Here is a 20,891-nt window from a genome sequence, read left to right on the forward strand (position 1 = left end):
CACAAACCATTTCCTAGCTCTGCTCCGCCTGACATCTCCCAAGTTAACTCGGTTACTGAAAGCGTTCTTAAGGCATGCCACAGGATTGATGTTCATCGAGAAGCACTCAGAGAAGGGTGGGTGTGCGGTAGAAGGTTACAGGGTCTCACGTATCTCTCTGAGCTCATCTCCTCATGTTCTCCCCCAGACCCCCTGCCCCAGGCCCTGCTGACATCCTTGCTGCCCTGCTCTCTGGCACTCCCACCTTGGGGCCTCTGCACTTTCCCTACATAGCCACATTGCTCACTCCCTCACCTCCTTCAGGTCTTTCCTTAGATGTCCATTCTCATTGAGGCCCTTGCTGGTCATCCTGTCCAAGACTGCAGATGCCCTGTCCCGACCCCTACTCTCTTTTTCCTTTCCCTGCTTGCTTGATTTTCCCAGCATTTCTCATCATCAAACATATATTTTACCTATTTGCCTCATTGCTTTTGCCTCCATCAGTCCAGTAGATTCTCCTCAAGAGCAGGAATTTTGTCTGTGTGGTTCATTGCTGTCTTCCCAGAGCCTGGAACAGTGCCTGGCACATAGACGCCACCCATAAATTGGATGGATGAATGAGTGAATTGGGCTGGAAGGAGAAACAGGCATGAAGTTATAACTCCCAAGAAGCCAAGATGAAATTCAGGGGATAACCATTTGCCAGAAACTTAAAAGGAACTTTTTGATGACAATGATAATTTCTTAATTATCTCTTCTTAATCACTTATTATAGACCAGGCAGGGTACAGGTACCTCATCGACACTGTTTCATTTAATTCTCAGAATGGATCTGAGTTTGCTAAGATTACTGCAGTTTTACATGTGAATAAAACAGGGCAGAGAGAAGAGTCGCTTCCCCAATGCCACACAGCCATTTAGCTCTGTCACTTAGTAGAGTGGATTCCAACCCAGATCTGTTTGTGAAAGGTTGGGAAAGCTTTGTGGAGAAGGCAGTGGCGTCGGGGCGGGGCTGGGGCTTGAAGACTTGACTGGATTGAGGGAGTTCCTTACAGTCAGACAGGTTAAAGGCACAGGGGCAGGAGGGCACCTGGCAGGGTCTGAGGTGACTGAACCCGGGAACAGAGAATTAGCAAATAGAGCAGGTTGGAGAGATACAGAGCTGTGTGTAAGTCAATGGGTAATCATTATAAGATTCTGGTATAATATAATAAAACACGTTTTAAGATTTGCCCCCGGGCTCCTGTGAATCAGAGTTTCTCAGTTGTCTGTGTGCAGATGAATCACCGGGGCGTCTAGTTCTGACTTGGAGGGTGGAGCCTGAGACTCTGTATTTCTAGCAGCTCCCAAGGATGATGCCCGTGCCGGCGGACCACATGTTTTGAGTTGCAAGGGTTGAAGTACAAAGGGAAAAAGAGACAGGCCAATCAGTTAGTAAGCGATTCAGTAATGCATATTGCCAACACGCAGAACTTATGTGACTCATACTCTGTGCTTTCACTTATGTAACTCATACTCTGTGCTAGGCATATTTAAAATGCTTCATTAAATCTTACATAATCCTAACGAGCTATATGAAGTGGGTGCTCCTGCCCCCGTTTTGCAGAAGAGAAAATTGAGAGTAGCTGTCCGATCGCATAGCTAGTATGTGTCTACACTGCAGTCCAGGCTGTGCGGTCTGGAGTCCAGTTCTAGTGGATCACTACTCTGTACTGCAGGGTTAGATAGGGAGCATAGGAAAAGCAGAATAAAAACTCCATTCTGGGTCTGAAGTCTGACTGACTGAAAATAACGGGAAATTTGGGATGATATTATTAATTGCAGTCTTTCCATTAAAAAGAAACTGATTTACAGAAAAGCAATTAGCTTTTTCTTTTCTTAAAAAAAAAATAGTGAAGTCGTAGATACGGTGGGAACCATTAAACAATGTCCAGTCATAAGTATAACACTGGGCCGGGAGGGGGGACTGTGTTTGGAAAGCTGACTAATGCCCTATTGCTGATTGATGTTCAGATTTAAGTTGTGCTTATTCACCTACTATTTAAAGTCGAACTTATCTGTTAAAATGTGTTTCAAGACCAATTTGTGAAATAAAACTTTTGCTTTTTCTTCTCCAAACAATTTCTTTGGTGACAGGTGAAGAAAGTTATTGTCTATTTAGGTAGAGACAAAACAATGCAGTTGCTGGAGGAGCTGGTGCGGGAACTGCAGCTGACCGACCCCGTCAGCTCGGGGGTCACTCACATGGATAACCCCCCGTATTACCGCATCACTTCCAGCTGCAAAATCCCTTCTGTCACCTCAGGTGAGAAGCCATTTGAAACTGGTAACTTGGTCTCAAAAGGGAAGCTTGACATAATTGTTCACCCTAGCAAGCATTTGCCTTAAACATAGTCGAGAAAATAACAGCGCCCCCGTCAGGCTGCACGCTGGGCATGAAGCCTGCTTAGGATTTCCTCTCTCTCCCTCCCTCTCTCTGTCTCTCTCTGTCTCTCTCTCTCTTTTTCTCCCTCTGCCCACCCCCCCCCACTTGCTGTCTCTAAAATTAAGAAAAAAAAAAAAACAAAAGCAAACATGAGTCATGTATGGTAATTAACTTGACAAGACTTTGTAAATCTTCATATGAGTGATGAAGTTTGACAGTGTGAGAATTCTTAATATTACAGAGGGAAACGTATTTACATATGTATTTGGAACTGGAATATAGATACAACGAGCATTTTTTTTAAGTTTATTTATTTATTTTGAGAGAGAGAGAGAGAGAGAGAGAGACTAAACAAAGCAGGGGAGGGGCAGAAAGAGAGGGAGAGGGAGAATCCCAAACAGGCTCCACGTTGTCAGCACAGAGCCCAGTGCAGGGCTCGATCTCATGAACCACGAAATCATGACCTGAGACAAAACCGTGAGTCGGATGCTTAACCAACTGAGCCACCCAGGCACACCCTCCCCTTCTACAACAAGCATTTTTTAATGAATATAATTCGTGTGTTAAATATAGAAAATGCTTACTTGTTGAATTACTCTGTAATTTCATATTATAATTATTTGGGCATATATAATACAGTCATGTAAGTGATATATATAGATATATGTATATATATATATATATATATATATATACACATACATATATATACATACACACACACACAGGTATAGTTATTATAATATTTTAAGTTGAAGAAACTGTGTCCCTGAGGGAATAACTTCCATTAAAATCAATATAATACTGAGACTATTTTAAATTACATTTCCATGAAATTATTTGTCACTCGGTTTATATTGAATGTTTCTGTCATGTTAATAACATCTGTATAATTAGAAATCTTTTATAGTTTATTTTCTGGCATCTATTTTCATCTCTTAGCTCTTTTAGCTCTTTTTGTCCTACTTTCTAAGGGATTTCTAATAACACTTCCATTGAAAGCTTTTCATATTTTTAATTCTGAAGAGTTTATTCTTTAGTTTTTTGTTTTGTTTTTTTTTTTTTAGGAACGCCTTATTCATGTTTCATGGTTGGACTGTCCTCCTTATCTGATGAAGTTTTCTTCTCCCAGCAAAAGTTCCTATTATATAGTTCTGTTTTGATTTGTCTTAGTAAAAGCTTTTCTCAAAAGTCAACCAATTCTAGATCTGTCTTTTGATAAAGAGTGGAATATCAAAAAGTTGATTGGGGGGCACCTGGGTGGCTCAGTCCGTTGAACATTTGACTTTGGCTCAGGTCATGATCTCACAGTTCACGGGTTCAAGCCCCATGTTGGGCTCTGTGCTGAGCCTTCTTCTGATTCTGTGTCTCCTTCTCTCTCTGCCCCTCCTTTGCTCATGCTCTCTCTCTCTCAAAAATAATAAACATTAAAAAAATTTTTTTTAAGTTGATTGGATGTTTTGTAGGTATATATGGAACTTATTGACTTTGTCATTTGTTGTATGATGATTTCATTGATATAAGTGTCTATAGGTCTCTTCTCTTGGATGACTAATCAGATTCCCCAGACAAAACTCTACTAGTCATCTACCTAAAGGAGAGGGTGTAGAGCTGTGTGTGTATGTGTGTACAAATACATTGATCCATAGATAACACACACACATACACAGAGCATAGTCTTTAAGCCTTCTGGTAGCCCCATGGGGTGAGAAGGTTTCAAGGGGATACAATCTCAAATTTTAAGATGTGTATTTTCACTCAGTTCCCCTATTCTCAATAAAGTTCTTATTCTTTCAGTAATTTCTTATTTTTCTTATTCTTATTCTTTCAGTAATTTTCTTATTCTTACTCTTATTTCTTATTTCTTATTCTTTCAGTAATTATGTGCCCTAGTCCAGAAATCTTTGATTTACTCTTATCAGAAAAGATTTCTGGAAGTGTAGGCAGAGAGCCACCCTGTTACAAGAGGAAGGGGTATAGATTTTGGGGACCAATTACCTCTGAAATAGATTTTCCACCAAGCCTGTCATTTTAGCAACACCTTCAGAGTACTCCCAGAGATACTCAAAGCTATGAATTCCTGAACCTTTTGGAGGTTCAACAGCATAGATATGGAAGCTTCTTGGTTTACCCCACGACCAGCTTAAGATTCAGCCTTCTTAAAGCTTAATTACTTCTTGTCCATTTGTTTTCAACCATCCAAAATTTTGTTGCTGCTCTCTCCTTTCCCTCTTGGTTGTTATGAGTACGTTCCTTTTTATTTAAAAAAAATTTTTTTAATGTTTATTTTTGAGAGAGAGGGAGAGACACAGAGTGAGAGTGGGGGAGGGGCAGAGAGAGGCGGGGGGTAGACGCAGAATCCAAAGCAGGCTCCAGGCTTTGTGCTGTCAGCACACAGCCCAGTGCGGGGCTCACACCCATGGACTGGGAGATCATGACCTGAGCCAAAGTCAGATGCTCAACTGACTGAGCCACCCAACTGCCCCAAGTACATTCCTTTATAAAAATCACGTTGCTTTCATTTTAGTGGAGTTTTAACATCTGTAATTTTGCAATCTTTTGTTCTTACTGAGTTACCCCAGGCTTTAAGTTCACAGATACTGTCTTATTTCTGATTGCAGGAACTACTTCCAGTAGCAATACAATGGTAGCTCCCATAGACGGCAATCCCGATAATAAGCCCATAAAAGAGAATATTGAAGAGAGGTAAGTTCTTTGTTCTTTGTTCTTCATTAGCCTTTCGGTTTGACAGAGCCTGATTATCAGAATAAATGATAACTTCTGCATTGGCATGTATATTTCATAGAATGTATATTTCAAAATTCTAGTGAAGAAATACATTTCCATTTTGGAAATTTTCCACATTGCCTATTTCATCATTAAAATGCTGACTTCCTAGATTCTTTTGTGCGCTCTAACGGATGAATAGGTAGAGTATGTTCTGTCTCTTTTTGTGTTGTTTACAGTTTTAGACTTTCCTAAATGGCTACTCACTCTGCCTATCTTTTTTATAAAATAGGCTTTATCAGAACATTACTACCCCATTTAAGAAAAATCTTCAGGTAGAAATAATTGACTTTAAATCTTAAACTTTTGAACTATAAGATGGAAATTAACGTGTGTGTGTGTGTGTGTGTGTGTCATAGTAAACTTTTGTTAATAGTTGATGTACTGTGTTCTTTTTTAAACATAAAAAGTGAAACCGAAAGTACAAATACCATTTTTCCATGAACTGTGACTAACTCCATGATCATTCCCATAGCTATGTGCACCTAGACATCTACAGTGGACTAAACAGTCACTTAAATCGTCAACATCACAGACTAGAATCTCGATACAGTAGCAGCTCTGGAGGATCTTATGAAGAAGAAAAAAGTAATAAGTTCCAAATGTTTTTTATAACTACAATGGCGAGGTGTATTCTTAATATATTAATGTTAGTAAATATATATTTTTCTGGTAAATTGTTTTTAAGAAGTGTTTAACTGCCACTAGTGGTGTTCCAGCATAACCTGAAATGTCCTGATTTTGAGGAGAAGCACGAATGGGGGAAATTTGTTTTAAAAGCACAGGGTCCCTCTAGACGAGTCAACAGGAACATAAGAATTGGTTCTCAAGAAGCATCATAGACACTGACTACAGCCTGCTTTTTTTTTTTTTTTTGCTTTTTTTTTAAATAGGTTGGCTCTTTTTCTGTGGATTTATGTTTTACTGAAAAGTTCTCCCTTGCAATTAATGGTAAAGTGAATATCTACCCAAGTCTCACTAGAACACTGAGGTAGAGTGGAGTAGAAGGGCAAAAGCCTTCAGACTGGGAAGTTAACCCTGAAGGTGATCTGGTCCAATCTCCTCGTTTTGCACATGATGGAACTGAGGTCCAGAGAGGTTAAGTGACTTACCCACGTCACACAGAATTCACATCTCCCGATGCCATTTTTCACTGCACCCTGCAGCCCCAACTGCGGTAGAGCAGATTTCCTTTTAAGATGGGTTTGTGTTGGCCCTGTCTCAGAAAATTTAGAGTTGAGTAACTTACCAGAAGGCCCTGGTGACAAGGCAGCTTGACCTATAATGTGGTTTCATGGCTTGGACGTGAACTCTGAAATTTCATGAAGCGCTAGTATAGTTTTGCTTTGATAGAAAGGATAGAGCCCGAGTGGATACCTCTTTCCGTCTCTGATTTGCTTAGTGTGATAGTGTTTGTGTGCAGGTCTTCCTAGCAAACCTATGTCTGAAGAGTGGGAAGTTATTTTGTATCACTTTCCAATGCTGTAAATCGTTGGTGTCTTACTAGCGTTTGCGGATGTTGGCAGAAAAGAGATGGTGTAGAAAATGAGATCATTTTATTTTGATAGGTGATTCAATGCCACTTTATTCTAATTGGCGACTGAAAGTGATGGAGCATAATCAAGGAGAGCCACTACCCTTCCCACCAGCTGGAGGCTGCTGGTCACCACTGGTGGATTACTTGCCTGAAACGTCATCACCTGGATTACCTCTTCACAGGTGGACTACAGCATCATTCCTATTTCATACGAGCCAAATCGCTGCTTAATACTTTCAGCTTTCTTTATGCTATCTGACAACACAGAATAAAAGCCACTTCTTTCTTGACATGCTACGACAAATCAGATCCATGTGTCTAGATTTCGAGAAGTCTCAACACTCAGACCTCTGTTTACCATTAATACTGTTAAATCTACGTCTGCTGCTGCTTTTCTGGGTGTCTGGCATAGTTACTTGACCTTTCTGGGACCCAGTTACTTCCTCTGAAAAATATCTCGCGGTACTAGAGGCACTGTTGTTTGGAGTTGCGTTAAAGTGAATTTTACTTAGCAGAATCCCAGTAGAATAGTTACGGCATTCTTTCAAAATGTATTAATGTAACCAACACGTACTGAACACCTACTATGTGGCAAGCGGTGTGCTAGGTGTCAGGGTTGAAGATGAAGAAAATGTGGCCCTTGCCTTTGAGGAGCCCTTAGCAGGTAATGTTTTTTTCTAGAACCATCACTTAACGGTTTCTTCAGCTATATTTCTTTTCCTCTTTTTTTCTTGAGAAGTTGTATTTTTCCATAAAATACAATATTAAAGGCTGCAAGTAACTGGCATGAGATTCGCTCCAGGTTTACTCTGCTGCGACATTAATAGGCGTCTCGTTTGTCACAGGTGTAACATAGCTGTGATCCTTTTGACGGATCTGATCATTGACCACAGTGTGAAGGTGGAATGGGGAAGCTACCTCCATCTTCTTCTTCATGCAATTTTTATAGGTAATTAACACTGGTTCTGACTCAACATGACATTATACTCCTGTGACAGTTTAAAGGCAGTCTGGTTTTTTGGTATTCCTATTAACCGTTGTTTGGTACGTAACTCCCATGACACTTTTTACGGGGATTCTCATGGTCTAGTAGGGAGTCCGTCCTCGCCTCTCTTGTAACCACAAAAAGGTCTTCTCTTTGCGTTCCCGTTCTTGTCCTGTCGTCCCTCCACTGCTCACAAACACAGTTACCGTCTAGCAGGAAAAATTCGGTACCCACAGCAAGAGTAAAGTTAACTTACCTCTCAGACTGGAAATTTGCAGAGTAAAAGGAAAATTAAAATGGGGTCCAAGTACTTCTCAAAAGAATGGGATTGTGGACCGTCTGATTATTACAGCTGAAAGTCCACTGTGCCCTCAGTAACAGTGGACTTTCAGCTGTAATAGTCAGACGGTCCACAATAGGGACCATCTGTGGGATCCATCACAATACTTTTCGTGCTTGTAGGATTGGCTTCCTGAAGAAAGTCAAGGTAGTCATCTTACCTGAAGTTTTCCTGATGTGCACATTTATTACTTCGATGTTTCAGTAATCAAACATCTACTGACTTTTCATTGTGCGCTAGGCACAAAAAATGCTTGCCTTTAAAAAAAGTCATTTACATTGAGTATTCTGTCACAGAGTAATAATTTCTAATAGGTTCTAAGTTTTAGACACAAGATGCATTGAAAACTTGTCTTGATTCCCCCTGCTAACTGTAAGACAATAGGCTATTGTTACAAACTCCAGGCCAATAAGAATTACCGTGTGGTACATCATCTTGTACAAAATATTTTCTGTATTTTCTGCTTTTCTTTAAAATATGCATTTGGGAGGTGCCTGGGTGGCTCAGTCAATTAAGCTTCCGACTTCAGCTCAGGTCATGATCTCCAGCCCGTGAGTTTGAGCCTCACATTGGGCTGTATGCTGACCGCTCCGAGCCTGGAGCCTGCTTCGGATTCTGTGTCTCCCTCTCTCTCTGCCCCAACCCTCTGCTGGCACTCTCTCTTTCTTTCTCTCCCTCTCTCTCTGTCTCTCAAAAATAAATAAAACATTTTAAAAAATAAAAGAAAATATGCATTTGAAGGTAAGGGTACTTGTGATTTCTCTTCATTGACGATGATTTCCAACTGTCGTTCTCAGGGTCTGACCACTGCCACCCCGAGGTGTACGAGCACTGTAAGCGCCTGCTCCTGCACCTGCTAATAGTCACGGGACCCAGCAGTAACATCCGCGCTGTTGCCTCTGTCCTGCTCAGGAACAGGGAGTTTAACGAGCCCAGGGCGCTCACGGTCAAGCAGACCGCGCACTTAGATTACACTTGCACAGGTATTTGCTTTAAACGTCCAGTTTGACAATGGAATCATGCTTCGTTCGTTTGGAAACTGTAACAGAGAAAGTCAACTAAATAAAAGTTGAAAGGCTTTAAGTGTAGTTTGATGATTTTAAGTACCATTTACATCATTAACTGGTAAAAGAATTAACCTTGGAGTATTTGAGTCTGTATCACCTGTAAGGGTCTTTCTTTGTCATAAGAATTTTAAGTTCTCAACATGCAGGTTGAGGATCAGTGAAACAGTGCTTTGCTTACGGAGCACAGTTACCGAGAAGATGTTGACCCTGTATTACATTCCTCGTGCTCTCAAGATCTGAAAAATGAACAAAGCAAGACATTAACATTTTATTGTTCATTTGATTATGTTTACTGTCTCTGAAATGTTAGGCGTTTTTAAGTCTAGTAAATTCCAAATTATACATTTGGAAGTAATGCGGTCCAAATTAATGAGACTTTAATATAAAAGTTATTTCACTATTGGTGTGATTTTCTTTTTTAATTTACTTTGCAAGTTCTATTTTCTTCTTTCCTAATAGCCCTAACTTTCTTATCCATTTGTCTGTATCATCAGGTTGATAATAGATGACTTAGAAAATAATTGTTTTTAAAAAATGAAATAAAATTACATTTCTTACTAATCATGTAATGTCAGATACAGGGTTAAAGTTCTTTAGTGAAAACCCTGTAGTTAGTAAAAAAAACAATTATTAGGAAACATTGAACCTTTTAAAATGTGGCTAAAATATGAATAAAGTTTACTGTCTCTTTTATGTTAAAACATCTTTTTAAAAATTCCATAGTTGGTTTTTGTTGTTTGTTCTTAAGTCTTCTTTTGCCATTTTGTGACTATAGGCATTCATAATAAAAAGAATTTAATAATTGACATAATATAAATATTATAAAGACTTTAAAATTGTCCTTCTTCAGGTAAAATGAAGTGGAAAGTATAGAATCCTTTCCATAAGAAAAATCAGTTCACATTGTGGAAAAGACTGACTTAATACACATTGAGGCAATGTGCCGAAATATTAGGAAAGTGCCACTTTCAACTTTCTTCAGCAGATGGCAGCAAAAGACTTCACAGCAAACCCAAATAGCTAAGTTTTAATAATAGGCTGTGGGAGACAATGTTTGCCCCCCAAACTCACTTGATGGAATTTGGTGCTTATGAGGTTCCCGCAGAAGGAGTGCTGATTTGTAGCAGCTGACAGCAACAGATTCCCTCATGTGTCCCACATAACCTGTAAGGAAGGATAGTTTGACGCTTTCAATAGTGTATGAGATCCTTTCATGTCTGGGTATTGACGGCCATCTTTCTCTTACAGCGGGCGTTAGTGATTTTATACCTGATTACCAGCCCTCCCCTATGACTGACTCAGGGCTTAGCTCAAGTTCTACCTCTTCTAGTATCAGCTTAGGAAATAACAGCGCTGCCATTTCCCATCTACACACCACTCTCCTCAACGAGGTCGACATCTCCGTAGAGCAGGATGGAAAAGTCAAAACCCTCATGGAATTCATTACCTCAAGGTAACGTTACAGCTCTCACCATTCTGGCAACATACCTGTGTTAAGTCATTCTTTTTTGTCAGCTACAGCGAACCCTGTTTTTGATTTCTCGTGTGCCACTGATTGGGAATACACAGGTTTGTATTGGGTGATACTTAGAAACTTGGATGCCTCCAAAGACTTTCTCCTGTTGTGCTCACACAGTTATACTGGAGGATACCTCCAGTATGTCTGGATACCTCAAGTGTGTCTGGATACCAAGTAGCCAAAGAGAATACAGTCTTACCTGAATATATATTCCACTTTCATTAGCTACATTATCAGTCAGTCGTCAAATATTTATTTATGATCGCCTGCTCTTTGCAAGGCACCATAAGTATAGAAGAAATGGATGGGGAGAAAGAAGGGGGGCTGGTGTCCCACAGCAAGAGAGCGAAACCATCAGGGGCTTGAGAAATAAAGTTTTGGAAATGGTGAGTAACCCAGTCTGACTGTAATGCTGAGGGAAAAGTTTCTGGACGAGAAAACTTTGTAGTCCAGGGAGAAGTCAAACTGGAGGGCTCTGAGGCCTCAGCCATAGGCTACAGATCTTTCAAGAAAGCAGACGTTATTGAAAATCCTGGAGCTGGATGGGAAGGGTGAGAAGCACAATTAAAGAAATAGGTTGAGAAAATCAGTCTCGGAGCAATGAATGGGATGAATTAGACCTGTCAGATACTGGTGGCTGCGTGACCACAAAGGAGGTTTTCAGGGCACTTTGGGCCTGAGGTGATACGGGGTTGAACCCTTACTAACCTAGGCGGCAGCCTTGAGAATGCAAAGATGTTTTTTGGTTTTTTTTTTTAACGTTTATTTATTTTTGAGACAGAGAGAGACAGAGCATGAACGGGGGAGGGTCAGAGAGAGAGGGAGACACAGAATCTGAAACAGGCTCCAGGCTCTGAGCAGTCAGCACAGAGCCCAACGTGGGGCTCGAACTCACACACCGCGAGATCGTGACCCGAGCCGAAGTCGGAGGCTCAACCAACTGAGCCACCCAGGCGCCCGCAAAGATGTTTTAAAGAAAGAGTCAACAGGAAACTGTTCTCTCTTAAACTTATGCTGGATCTTCAGCTAGTAAATTATTTCCTTCGCATTACAATCTAAATACATTCTAGCCTCTCCAAATTATACTGCTGTGACCTATGACACATAAGCAGTTCCCAGTGCTCTTCTCACTTCGTAAAAGTCTGTCATCCTTTCCTACCACCTCTGAGAGAGTCCAACTGTAATGATGGAAGACTGAAATCCCATGTAACCTGGATCTTCCTCTCCTTGCCATAGACCATCACATGCTCAAGTACGTAAATAGTAGTCGACTGTGCGACGTGCTATTTGGCTTAGCCCACTAAGTGAAGTCCTTTCTCATGGCAAAGGCACATCTAATGTAACTGTGAGTAAAACCGTTAATGTGAGTTGAAAACCACGGGCATTATGTCTGTTCTCTGTTTTCAGAAAAAGAGGGCCCCTTTGGAACCATGAGGATGTTTCTGCCAAGAATCCTAACATCAAGAGTGCTGAGCAGTTAACTACATTTTTGAAACATGTGGTTTCTGTTTTTAAGCAGTCAAGCTCAGGTATCTTTCATTAAATATTTCAGATAATACTTTCTTTTTTTTTTTTTTTTTTTTTTAACATTTATTTATTTTTGAGACAGAGAGAGACAGCATGAATGGGGGAGGGTCAGAGAGAGAGGGAGACACAGAATCTGAAACAGGCTCCGGGCTCTGAGCAGTCAGCACAGAGCCCGACGCGGGGCTCGAACCCACGGACAGTGAGATCGTGACCTGAGCCGAAGTCTGATGCTTAACCGACTGAGCCACCCAGGCGCCCCCAGATAATACTTTCAATGAGACTTTTTCATGTGATGCGAAAACTTCTGGTAATGTATAGCAATGAGTTGACAGTTGAGAAGTCTAAAGTGAAAAGTTTTAGACAGGTCTTCTTTTTGAAGTTATTAGTGATGATGGATAGCTTTTGATTAAAGGAAAATTAAGTTATTCCTTGAAAAATTAAGTGACTCCTTAAAAAATAAGAAAGCCACTTGTGACATTCCGGGGTGCTTCATTTTGTGTGTGGTGGCATAATAAAGTTACAGTGCAGTTGTGTATTATGAAACGATTACACTAAAGGAACATAGATGGAGAGGACAAACTTGAATTCTTTTCTATACAGTAGGCGGCTCCTGTGATCTGAAATCCACGCATTCTGAAAGTTACTGTAAAAAAAAACCGTATCTGTCTAAAGGAGTGGTTCTCAACTAGAGGTGATTTTGCCCCTCGCTTCATGTTTTCTCTCTCCTTCTGCTCCTCTCCCCCACTCGTGCCCTCCTCTCTCAAATAAAATAAATAAATTATTTTTTTTTTTTTTAAAGATTACAAAATAAGTAAGCAAAATGCAAATGGAGTTTAATGGAAAGAAAAAACATTGCCATAAAGCCTGAGTGCCTGCCCGGTTTGCCAGGCACTGTGCTGGGCACCGGGTTTAAAATGGTTAGCGGCTGATGATAACCCTGCATTCCAAGCAACAAGAAGCACTCACTTGTTTCCTTTGTCTTCACAGAAGGAATGCATTTGGAACATCATCTTAGTGAAGTTGCTCTACAAACAGCACTTTCTTGTTCTTCTCGACACTATGCTGGGAGATCCTTCCAGATTTTCAGGGCCCTAAAGCAGCCTCTTTCTGCAACTACACTCTCTGATGTTCTCTCCAGACTTGTAGAAACTGTAGGGGATCCGGGAGAAGATGCACAGGTATTGCATTAAATTCGTTCAGCAGCCGTTGAGCAGCTACTCATTGTCAAGGACTCATTTGCCAAGTACAGAGCACCGCAGGGCAAGCAAGATAATGGTTACACGGCATTGGTATCAAATGCTAACAAGCAGGCAAAGAATTAAGAAACAAAATTTTGTACGTGATACTTAATAACATACTAATCGAATCACATACTTCAGTGCGAATCAGAGAAAGCTTTACATTTACACACACACATACGGCCCACACTTGCATATTATCCTGGGATTTAAATTTAAATGTAGAGTGTTGAGTTGTTAAGGTAAATTAAGTGAAATAATGCAATAGAGAACTTAAGTCTATGCAGACTAATGATTTTATTAACACTGTTCTAGACACTGGGGATCTGGTAGCAACCAAGTTCCTGGCATTCTGGAGCTCACATTCTGTTGGAGAAATAAGCCTCTAATCCACCACTAATATGTAACACACTTTTATTTAGAGATTATTGCTATGAACATAATAAGGTAGAGTAATGGGTTAAGGAGCAGTATGGGAGAGGGAGTTGTTTTATATGTGACCATCTGAGACGGTGAGTTTTAAACACGTACGTAAATGAAGTGAGTCCTGTGATAATACGGAAGAATATTTCAGGCAGAGAAATAAGAGTAGTGAGTGCAAAGGCCCTGAGGCAGAAGCAACAAGCCTTTTTTTGAGGAACAGGAAGCAAACCAGTATGGCTAGTTTATTGGATGGTGGTGTCTAGCATCTGAAGATCGATGGGGACAGGTCCAGATTATGGGGGGTCTAGGGAGAGGTGAGATTTTACTTGTAAGTGATGGCGAACAGTACTCATAGGCCTTGAGAGGAGGGTGATGGATATAATTTGCTATTTAAAAAATTTGCTCTGGAGGCTAGGTAGAGTCCTCAGGAGGGCAATAGGAGTCATTTAAGAGGCCGTTGTAAAAGTCCACCCTGAAATGGTGGTAGTTTAGCTGACGGGAAGCTATGGAAGTGTGGAGGGGAGTCATCAGATTTCAGATATATTTTAAAGTAGTATTTTTAAGACTTGCCAATGGACTTAACTTAGACGTGAGAGAAAGAAACAAAAATGACTCGTAGATTTTTGGCCTAAGCAATTTTGGGTGAATCGTGGTGCCATTATAACCATTAGTTTGAGGAGTTTTCATCAATCAGCAAGATCATGTTGCTCAAGAGTTTAATCATTTTGCAATGTTAATGTTGAGTTTGTTCTAATTTTAAATCTCCTCGGGAAGTCCATTCTGAGTTCCTTTTTTGCCAAAGCATAATGAGTTAAGACCTGCCTCTTCTCCTAGGGGTTTGTGATTGAACTCCTGCTCACGTTGGAGTCTGCGATTGACACGTTGGCCGAAACCATGAAGCATTACGATCTTCTTTCTGCCCTTTCTCAGTAAGAATTGCATCCAGGCGAACTGTAGATTCGTATACAGAACTGCCATAGCTGAAGACGCATAACTATAACGTTAAGTTATCCTGATATTCCTGGTGGGAATGATACCAAAACATTCAGATGGACCAGCAGTGGGGAAAGGAGCCTCGGACAGGGAGCCCATGTGAAAAGTGTCAGCGCTCTGTGTGGCGGTGGTGTTCTTGTAATGGCCCGGTCAGGGGTCCTTCTGCTGCCGCGTGACTCGGCTTCAGCCTCACTGCCTGGCTCCGTTCCCGCTGCGCTCGACATCCCCTTGCCCCACAGCAGGCCGCCCCCCTCCTGGCTCACACCTTCCACAAATTGCTCCTCTCCTCCAGCTTTCTCTTCCTTGCACCTCCTGAATCGATTTATCCTTCAAGACCCATCTCGGATGTTTCTAACTCCCTGAGGGCAGTGCTACTTACTCCATTTTGGGGGTTCCCACGGTGTTTTCTTCATATTTGAATAAAGCAAGTAACAAGCAGTAAAGTTTTACATATCCATCTCCCCCAGCAGACTTCAGTATTCCTAGCTTTTCCATACTCCTGGCACATACAGGAAGCATTCTGTCATTATTTTTAAATCTGTGATAATTGGATGTGAGGGAGAAGGAGAAATCAACCATACATTTTTGAGCTTGATTTGGGGGCGGGGGGGGGCGGTGGCGGGTAAAGAGTGTGCATTAACAGAAATAAGGATATGGGGACCATCAAGTTTGGGGATAAGACAAATGAGGTCTGCTTTGGATGTAATGTTCACTAAATCCCAGAGCTGAAGGTGGTCAGTGATAACAGATAGCAGAATTTTCACTTCAAATCAAACGCCATCCAACTCACAGGAAACAGTTGGCCACAATAGGAAAGAGACTGTTGTACATTTTGCTTTAATATGGAGGAAAGAGCTGAAATTTGATGAAGTGAAGTCAGATACTGAAACATAATTTGTCCTGGTAACAGTTACTGTTTTTTTTTCAGTGTCTTTGAGAGTAAATAATGTAGCCAAAGAAGCGATTGTACATGCATTTATTTTCCTTTCTTTCTTTTTTTTTTTTTGTAAAGAACCTCATACCATGATCCTCTAATGGGAAACAAGTATGCAGCTAACAGGAAAAGCACTGGACAACTCAATCTAAGCACAAGTCCCATTAACAGCAGCAGTTATTTGGGATATAACAGTAATGCAAGAAGTAACTCTTTGAGACTAAGTTTAATTGGTGACCGAAGAGGTGACCGGCGGAGGAGTAACACACTGGACATAATGGATGGACGGATAAACCATAGCAATAGTTTAGCAAGGACTAGAAGCCTTTCCTCTCTGCGAGAGAAAGGCATGTATGACGTGCAGTCCCCTACTGAGCCTGCCAACTTGATGGCCACCATTTTTTGGATAGCAGCATCGCTATTAGAATCGGATTACGAATATGAATACCTCCTGGCTCTCAGGCTTCTCAACAAACTGCTTATCCATTTGCCTTTGGATAAATCAGAGAGTCGAGAGAAGATTGAAAATGTACAAAGCAAATTGAAATGGAGTAACTTCCCAGGCCTTCAGCAGCTCTTCCTTAAGGGTTTTACCTCAGTATCTACACAAGAGATGACCGTGCACCTCCTCAGTAAACTCATCGCCGTCTCCAAGCACACGTTGGTGGATCCTTCCCAGTTGTCAGGTGATGTTAACAGAATTGCACCAGCTCTCTGCTTTCTAGTGTAGTGAAATGTAAACTAATCATTTGTTTTGAACTCTAATTTCTGCTTTTCCACAACCAATCATGGGTTGCTGCTGCTGCTGTTGTTGTTGTTGTTGTTGTTTTTAATATGTGAGATAGCTTAAATTCTTTGGTAAAAGCAAAAAAAAAAAAAAAAAGAAAGAAAGAATTTAAGAAGATCAGGCACTCCAGGAAATAAAAATAAAATGGTTTCCGTGAACCATTAAAAAAAATACCATGAATTTTTTAAATAATGTGCAATAAAAATTGGTTATTGTTTGCTTTTTTTTTGATAGGCTTTCCTCTTAACATCCTTTGCTTATTGCCTCACTTAATCCAGCATTTTGACAGCCCAACTCAGTTTTGCAAAGAAACAGCTAGTCGAATAGCAAAGGTAAGCAAATGTTACGCTGAAAGATAAACGCTAGCGGGAAATTTCTCTGGAGTTTACCTTAAAGGGGGGAATCTCTTAAAAATCTTTTACCGTCACTTCCGCTGTGAATTTCACATCTTTTTATTCTTTTCCTCCATATAAAGGAGTTTTGCAGTCATGATGTAAGCTACCACTGTTCAAATCACAGTGAATAAAATTATTTGTTTAGAGTAAAGCTCCGCTGAGTCTGAGTCTTTTTCGGTTCCCTTTCCCTACTTTTGTCTTCTGCTTCTCTATCAGTTTCCAATTCATTCCTTTGTTCACCACCAGATACTTGCTGAGCACTGGGTTAGGTGCCAGAAATGCAGTGATAATCAAAGTAGACAGAATACTTGCCCCTGTGGTCCTTACAGTAGGGGTATAATAGTAGACAGTGGCCATAGAGTCTGTCTGATAAGTGCAGTGAAAGGACAGTACTCTCGGGGCACAGAAAGCAACAGTCCGCCTAGAGGAGATCCTCTCAAAGCCGACACTGCAGGCTGAATAGGAATAACCAAACTAAGATCCCTGGATGAGAAACAAGGAACGACAGGGCCGAGGGTAGAAGTTTTCCAGGCATGAGAAATTGCACGTGCAAAGGCCCTGAGAAGAAGAGGGCAAAACACATTTTGTGGCTCCGAAAGTTCTCTCTTCTTTTATTTTTGCCTTTTTTTTCTTTAAACATTCTCTTCGTCTCTCTTTGCTGGCTTCATCCTTTCCCCTTCCTTATTTGGCTCTTTCCCTCTCATTGTTTCTGAAACAGGAATGTAGCTATTTTTAAGTCATCTGTTAACATTTGCTCGAAAGTGTTAGAGCTCTTGATCATACTTTTAAAAAAGATGATTTTTAAAAATAATTTCCTCTCAAGAAAAATAACCCAAATAACTTGCCTTCTGCTTAAACTTATTTCTTAATTTTCTTTCTTTTCTTTCTTCTTTCTTTCTTTCTTTCTTTCTTCTTTTTTTGTCAGTTAATGAGTCTTAGGAAAAAAGGCTTTAACAACTGAAAATATAGACAGTTATAAGAAGGAGTTCTATAAATTTACAAGTCCTGTACATACAGCAGGAAATTAAGTGAACTGGGGGAGAGGAGTATAAGATAGTAGTATAAGATAACCTAGCTAAAGCAGGGGGAGGAAAAGCAGAGAAACCTTCAACAGAAGGGAATAAGCAAGTAAAATTCTCTGCAAGAGCTTTTTCTATAAGCAGCCCTTTAAAAGCTGAGGGTTATTTAACAAAACTAACACAACAGTAAGGGGAAAGAGCAAGCATGCAGAAAGCCAAGTAAAACACCCACTTCTCCAGTGCCCAAATCCCATGACTGGTAAGTGCAGATTTCTCCCCGGGTTATCCCAGCCCAATTAATCACATTAAGAGTCACAAAACTAGAAACCTTTTGTTATCTTGATAGATAATATTTAATAAGTGGCAAGATCATATGTAATAAAATATGCTGTTGAATCCATCCCTAAGTAAATTTCTAAATTAAATAGGGAGAGATTTTTAACATAATCATTTTAAAAGCATGTATTTTTAAAAAAAGAGCCATTATTATCATTAGTGGAAACATCTTAATTTTGAAAAGGATTGCCCTAAACACCCAACAACACATATTTGCATTAATGAGGTCTGAAAGTGGTACAAAATAATTTATTAAAATACCTTTCCTTTTAGTATTCTAATGATACATCATTAGAAAAATGTTGTAAAGATGTATTTTTTTTTTTCACGAGAGATAAGAAAGAACATATAAAGGGAAAAAAAGTATATTGGCTTACTTTGGGATTTCAAAAAATAAAAAGCATGAATCCTATCATCAGGGAAGTAGAGTAGGAGCATTTAGAATGGCAGGTGACTCTTCCCGCCTGAGAACTTCCTGCTGAATGTTGGCATAAGGGAAGAACTCAGCCCAGCCCAGCCCCAAGGATGTGGGCACCCCTCAGAGGGTCAGGCCTCTGCCGTCTTGACCAGGGCAAAGCACAGGAAAGTCCCAGATACCTTTTTGTTTCTAAGAAATCAAACATGGCTTTGTGTGCGTCATAAATTGTCGTTAAGTCTGTTTTCTTCCTGTTGAGCAGCACACAAAGGTTCCTTCCCTCGGCTTTCAGCAACCTGCAGGATGTGAATTAAATGGATTCCTTAATTATTCTCTCACTTAAACTGTTGAGAGCAATTTTCTGCCATTATGTGCTTCCTCATTATGCAAATATCCCTAGTTCTGTTTGTGCCCTTGGAGAGCACAGGATTTCAAAGCGAGGCAACACTTAGGACAAATATTGTCCTTTTAAGCTATTCATTATGGCAAAAAATAGTATGCTAAAAATGTTTGCTTATAAGACAGTCTTCTGAAGTCATATTTTAACCTGGTAATTCAAAATTTCCAAAATTAAGTCCACATTTAGCCATTTTCTTTAAAATTACACAGCATACATTCCTAGGAATTTTCTTCCTTTTCAATTAAAGGTTTTTAAAAATCATGCTTTAATGCAACTCTTTGTCTTGGGGTCTTGAGTTCAGGCCCCACATTGCATGTAGAGATTAAACAAATAAAAAGATCATGCTTTAAAAACCTATTTTTTTAAGAACATAAGAATCCTAGAAGAATTTTTCAGGAAGATACACACTTTAAAATTTTACTTTACAGAAATTACTTTAATGGGGCACCTGGGCGGCTGAGTCGGTTCAGCGTCCAGCTCCTGATTTTGGCTCAGGTCACGCATGATCCCTGGGTCGTGGGATGGAGCCCTGCTTATGATTCTCTGTCTCTCCCTCTGCCCCTCTCCCCTGCTCACATTCTCTTTTTCTAAAAAAAATCAAAAAGAACTTATTTTAAAATATAAAAATTATTCCTAAAAAATAACAAATTGTGAAATGATAAAATTATGTGATTTAAAAAAATAGCGTGATTAATTATATTTTGAAATACAAATGAGAAACATAAATTTATTTTCTTCCTAGTGTATGTTTTATAGGTAAAAGGGTAATACATTAACTACTTTAAATAATTTTATTAAGCAGCTTTTAAGTTACTTTTAATGGTCTTCACAGCCTTACATATCTTCATATTTCAGGTCTATCCAATGATAATGTCCTCATGATGAATCAAAGTAATAGTTATATTCATCTGAAAGTTGAAAAATATATGTATTTTAAAAGGTAATTTTCTACAGTGGACCTTGAACAACACAGGGGTTATGGGCACCAACCCCCCCCTGCACAGTTGAAAATCACATATGACTTTTTACTCCCCCAAAACATAATTACTAGTACCCTACTGTTGACTGTAAGCCCTACCAATAACACAAACAGCTCAATTAACACATATTTTGTATACTATATGTATACTGTATTCTTACAATAAAGTAAGCTAGAGCAAAGAAAATGTTACTAAGAAAATCATAAGGAAGAGAAAATAGGCTTACAGTACTGTACTATACTTATCGAAAAGAATCCACATATAAGTGGACCCACAAAGTTAAATCCCGTGTTGTTGAAGGGTCAACCATAGTTTCTTTAATAAATGCTCTAGGTTTGGGGTGCCTGGGTGGCTCAGTCAGTTGAGCCTCCGATTTCAGCTCAGGTCATGATCTCTCAGTTCATGGGTTCGAGCCCTGTGTCAGGTTCTGTGCTGACAGCTCAGAGCCTGGAGCCTGCTTCGGATTCTGTGTCTCCCTCTCTCTGCTCGTCCCCTGCTCGCACTCTGTCTCTCTCAAAAATAAATAAACATTAAAAAAAATTTTAAATAAATAAATGTTCTAGGTTTGTGAAAATACATAACAAAACCTCAATTAGATGGTAGAATAAATGAGGAAAATGAAAAACGGAAAAGTAGACGATATTTCAGGGACAGCTCTGTGATAGGTGGGAATGAAAGAGTAGTGTGGCCCTTTCCCAGTTCTGCATTATTCAGGTGCCCCCCCAGAGCAGACTAAGGAACATCCTCACCAGTAACTCAGGGAACAAGCAAACAAGGTACATGTGATCAGTAAGATCCTCCCAAA

General features: G+C 40.0%; 1 protein-coding gene across 5 annotated transcripts in view; it reads left to right on the forward strand.

Annotated features, from left to right (window-relative positions):
• The window catches only part of FRYL (FRY like transcription coactivator), a 266,156-nt gene that overhangs the window by 201,758 nt on the left and 43,507 nt on the right, over positions 1-20,891 (forward strand). For all 5 annotated transcript variants that reach the window (XM_042936433.1, XM_042936429.1, XM_042936430.1 and 2 more), the window contains 12 exons: positions 2,116-2,284; positions 5,026-5,110; positions 5,667-5,779; positions 6,760-6,910; positions 7,574-7,677; positions 8,851-9,036; positions 10,369-10,573; positions 12,047-12,168; positions 13,154-13,344; positions 14,662-14,756; positions 15,833-16,440; positions 16,776-16,873. In XM_042936433.1, coding sequence (XP_042792367.1) covers positions 2,116-2,284; positions 5,026-5,110; positions 5,667-5,779; positions 6,760-6,910; positions 7,574-7,677; positions 8,851-9,036; positions 10,369-10,573; positions 12,047-12,168; positions 13,154-13,344; positions 14,662-14,756; positions 15,833-16,440; positions 16,776-16,873 — 2,127 coding nt within the window. The remainder of the gene's footprint in view (positions 1-2,115; positions 2,285-5,025; positions 5,111-5,666; positions 5,780-6,759; positions 6,911-7,573; positions 7,678-8,850; positions 9,037-10,368; positions 10,574-12,046; positions 12,169-13,153; positions 13,345-14,661; positions 14,757-15,832; positions 16,441-16,775; positions 16,874-20,891) is intronic.

This window comes from Panthera leo, chromosome B1 (assembly GCF_018350215.1).
Source record: "Panthera leo isolate Ple1 chromosome B1, P.leo_Ple1_pat1.1, whole genome shotgun sequence".
Taxonomy (NCBI): Eukaryota; Metazoa; Chordata; class Mammalia; order Carnivora; family Felidae; genus Panthera; species Panthera leo.